The sequence below is a fragment of the Lathyrus oleraceus genome, chromosome 4, assembly GCF_024323335.1.
Source record: "Lathyrus oleraceus cultivar Zhongwan6 chromosome 4, CAAS_Psat_ZW6_1.0, whole genome shotgun sequence".
Lineage (NCBI taxonomy): Eukaryota > Viridiplantae > Streptophyta > Magnoliopsida > Fabales > Fabaceae > Lathyrus > Lathyrus oleraceus.
This window is the reverse complement of record NC_066582.1, coordinates 463,812,681-463,817,227: the sequence shown is the minus strand read 5'-3', so window position 1 is coordinate 463,817,227 and position 4,547 is coordinate 463,812,681. Positions and strand designations below refer to the sequence as shown.

Genomic DNA, 4,547 nt, shown 5'->3' with positions numbered 1-4,547 from the left:
TCGTTTATAGGCACTCGTTCAGGTTCAATACCTTCCATTCTTGACAAGTGATCGGCCACGATATTTTTAGTGCCCCCTTATCCTTGATTTCTAGGTCAAACTCTTGTAGTAGTTACATACACCTTAGGAGTCTTGGTTTGGTTTCCTTTTTATTTAACAGGTACCTAATTGCAACATGGTCAGTATACATAATTATCTTTGCTCGTACTAGGTAGGAACAAAAATTTTCCAGAGCGAACACTACGGCTAAAAGTTCATTTTCTATGGTGGCGTAGTTCATTTGTGCAGGGTCTAGGGTTCTACTTGCATAGTATATTTCATGAAGTTTCTTATCCCTTCTTTGTCCTAAGACTGCGCCTACAGCATAGTCACTAGCGTCACATATGATTTCAAAAGGTAATCTCCAATCGGGCGGTTTCATGATAGGTGCGGTGATAAGAGTTGTTTTTAGTTGTTCAAACGCCGCTAGGCATTTGTCATCAAAGATGAATTTGGCGTCTTTCATCAATAAGCCACTCAATGGTTTGGTGATTTTTGAGAAATCTTTAATGAGTCACCGGTAGAAACCTGCGTGTCCTAAAAAGCTTCGTATTTCTCTTACGGTTCTCGGAGGTTGAAGGTTTTCTCTAACTTCTATTTTAGCCTTGTCGACTTCAATCCTCTTATCAGATATTATGTGTCCGAGTACGATTCCTTGTCGGACCATGAAATGGCATTTTTCCCAATTTAACACGAGGTTCACTTTTACGCATTTTAAGTACCATTTCAAGATTCGATAAACATCCTTCAAAGCTCTGCCCACAAACAGAGAAATCGTCCATAAAGGCCTCCATGATGTCATCTATAAAATCACCGAAAATTGACATCATGCATCTTTGGAATGTTGCGGGAGCGTTACACAGTCCGAACGACATTCGTCGATAGGCGAATGTACCATAGGGACATATGAAGGTCATTTTCTATTGGTCGTTAGGATGAATAGGAATTTGGAAAAATCCCGAATAACCGCCTAAATAGCAGAAGTGAGAATGCTTAGTCAATCGTTCAAGCATTTGATCAATAAACGGTAAAGGAAAATGATCCTTCCGAGTGGCTTTGTTTAATTTTCTATAATTAATGCACATTCTACTTCCAGTAACCATTCTTTGTGCTATAGATTCGCCTTTTTCATTATTAACAACTGTGACGCCTCCCTTCTTCAGTACGACATGTATTGGGCTGACCCATTGACTATCGGATATTGTGTAGATAATCCCTGCTTCTAACATATTTTGCACTTCTTTCTTTACTACATCACTCAGAATGGGATTTATCCTTCTTTGATATTCTCTAGAGGTCTTAATATCTTCTTCTAGCATTATGCGATGCATGCATATGGAAGGGCTTATTCCTTTTATATTTGAGATATTGTAGCCTAAAGCAATTGGATATTTTCTTAAAACGTGTAGAAGTTTTTCGGTCTCTATCTACCATAAGTCTGCATTGACTATTACAGGTCGCTCGAGTTCGGTGTCTAGGAATTCGTACCTTAGATTTTTGGGTAGCGTTTTAAGTTCTAGGGCTGGTTTCTTTGGGCAAGGCATATGATCGGGCGTTAGTTCTAGGCATTCTCTTAGGTTGTAATCTGGGTATTCCTTACTCCAATTTTCATCTTTAAAAGTATGAGGCTTTGGAATTTTCTGTATTTTTGAGTATGATGTTTGTTCATTCTCCATTTCTCTTATACACTCGTCGATGACATCCAGTAGACAACATGTATCGTCTATAGCTGGTTCCTTTAAGAATTGCGTCAAAATAAATTCGACTTTTTCCTCACCAACTTCAAAGGTAATCTTGCCTCTCTTAACATATATAATAGCTCCGACAGTGGCTAGGAATGGTCTTCCTAATATGACAGGGATGTTGGAATCCTCTTTTATATTCATGATTATGAAATTAGTAGGAATATAGAATTGACCTATACGTATCGGAACATTTTCTAACATACCTACGAGAAATTTAACAAAACCATCTGCAAGTTGTACGGACATCCTAATAGGTCTTAGTTCTCCCATTTTAAGCCTTTCACATATGGACAAGGGCATTAAGCTAATACTGGCTCGTAAGTCGCATAGTGCTTTGTCTATGATAAACTTTCCTATTACACAGGGTATGGAGAAACTCTCTGGGTCTTTCAACTTAGGAGTCATATTTTTTTTATTATGGTGCTACACTCAACAGTAAGTGTAACAATTTCATTATCCTCTATCTTCTTCTTGTTATATATGATTTCCTTAAAGAACTTAGCATATGAAGGCATTTGAGTGATAGCTTCCGTAAAGGGTATTGTGATATTCAATTATTTTAGAAGCTCTACGAATTTTTTTTAATTGCCCTACACTTTTAGATTTAACAAGTCTTTAAGGATAAGGGATATGAGGTTTATACGGTGGTGAAGGCACATAAGGTTCTTCTTTCTCTATGACCTATTCACTTTTATCTTCCTCTAGTCCGTTCTCTTTCTCAGTTACCTTACCAGGGTTTGGTGCATGGATGGGTTTTGAATCCTAGGGTCGGTCGGTCTGTCTAGTTCTGTCCCACTTCATAGTATAATAGCATTTGCATGACCTTTCGGGTTTGGTTGCGGCTGTCCAGGAAATATGCCTGTAGGAGCAGCAGTACGTGCTTGTTGTTGAGCCACTTGTGAAATTTGTGTTTCCAACATTTTTTTATGGGTGGCTAAAGCGTCTACCTTGTTTGATAACGGCTTGATTTACTCACTAGTGTGTATGTTTTGATTTAGGAAATCCTTATTTGTTTGGGCTTGGGTAGCTATGAAGTTTTCCATCATTATTTCTAGGTTTGACTTCCTAGGAGCATTTTGAGTATTTGTGGAAGCTTTATGATATCCTGGTGGTACAACAGGTGCTTGGTTAGGTGAATACAATGCATTATTGTTTTTGTACAAAAAGTTAGGATGGTTCTTTCAACCTGGGTTATAGGTGTTTGAGTAAGGGTTTCCCTGAGCATAGTTCACCTGGTATGTGGAGACTCCTGTCAAAAGTTGACATTTAGGGGCAGCATGCCCAGGAACTCCGCATATCTCGCAGTTTGGTGCTACGGTAGCCACGATGGCTACGGGTGTTATGGTCAAGTTGTCTATCTTTTATGTAAGAGCGTTTACCTTAGCATTGACATGGTCAAGACTACTTACTTCGTACATACCGCCTTTCATTGGAGGTTTCTCTAAGGAGGTTCTTTTGCTTCCCCACTGGTAATGATTATGGGCCATACTTTCGATAAGTTGATAGGCCTCATTATAGGGTTTATCCATCAGTGCGCCACCTGCGGCGGCGTCTATTGTCAATCTTGTGTTGTACAGGAGACCGTTGTAAAAGGTATGGATGATCAACCACTCTTCTAGATCGTGATGTGGAAAAATCCTCATCATGTCTTTGTATCTCTCCCAAGATTCAAAAAGTGATTCGTTATCTTTTTGTTTAAACCCGTTTATTTGGGATCTTAACATTGTCGTCTTACTAGGTGGGAAATATCGTGCTAAGAAAACTTTCTTCAACTCGTTCCACATAGTGACAGAGTTGGATGGTAGAGACTGGAGCCAAGCTTTAGCTTTATCTCTTAATGAGAAAGGAAAAAGACTTAGTCTTATAGCTTCGGGGCTGACACCATTTGCTTTCACTGTGTCTGCGCATTGCAAAAACACTAACAAATGTAGGTTCGGGTCCTTCGTGACACTACCTGAAAATTGGTTTTGCTGTACGGCTGACAACAACAAAGGTTTTAGCTCAAAATTATTAGCCTCGATGGTAGGGGCAACGATGTTGTTATGTGGTTCATCCTACGAAGGGATTGCATAGTGAAGGAGAAGTGCGATCCAAAACGTAGCGGAATTTTAAAAAAAAAATCTCCTTTAGTGATCCTTACGAATGGGCATGATCAGTGATAGAACCGTTACCTTTTATGGAGATTGAAACTTTGATGCAGATCTACGGAGCAATCACGAACGTTGAATGGTGACGACGCCTCTACTTAGTCCACACGAACAGATTCCTTCAATCTCAGTGTTAGCTGTTACGAATGAAGGATTTGAGTGAGAGAGAGAGAGAGAGAGAGAAACGAAATTGCAACTGCACAAATGCTTCTGCACAAGAGTTCTATTTATAGAACCACTTGTGTGGGCTACAAGCTAAAAAACCCACTTAAGTGTATGTGGCCCATATCTTATAATATGCCAAAATCACTTAAGCGCATGGTACCTTACCATATTTCATATTCTACTTAAGTACATCGTACCTTACGATGTTCTACAATTCACTTAAGTGCATCGTATCTTAAGGTGTTCATTAGTTACTCTATCTCTCATCAATTTGTCCTTTTGTGTGTGACCCTGTAGGTTTTTGCGGCATTGGCAATTATATTAAATCACGTATTTAACATAATAAATTGTGAGCGGTATCTAGCAGCACATCACTGCTACCCAAGACACGAAAATGTCATGTTATCTGACAAATCCTTTTGTGATAATACTTATGTGTACAATTACCCTT

At 39.1% G+C, this 4,547-nt stretch overlaps 1 protein-coding gene across 1 annotated transcript; it reads right to left on the bottom strand.

The window, feature by feature from the left end:
* Window positions 1-1,466: 1,466 nt before the first annotated feature.
* On the bottom strand, window positions 1,467-2,189 carry LOC127137974 (uncharacterized). Its single transcript, XM_051064380.1, has one exon. The coding sequence runs from the start codon at window positions 2,187-2,189 to the stop codon at window positions 1,467-1,469; it is 723 nt and encodes a 240-aa protein (XP_050920337.1).
* Between the last annotated feature and the right edge of the window lie 2,358 nt (window positions 2,190-4,547).

Coding starts and splice junctions, on each gene's coding strand:
- LOC127137974 (XM_051064380.1), bottom strand. CDS start 2,189: ATGACTCCTAAGTTGAAAGACCCAGAGAGTTTCTCCATACCCTGTGTA.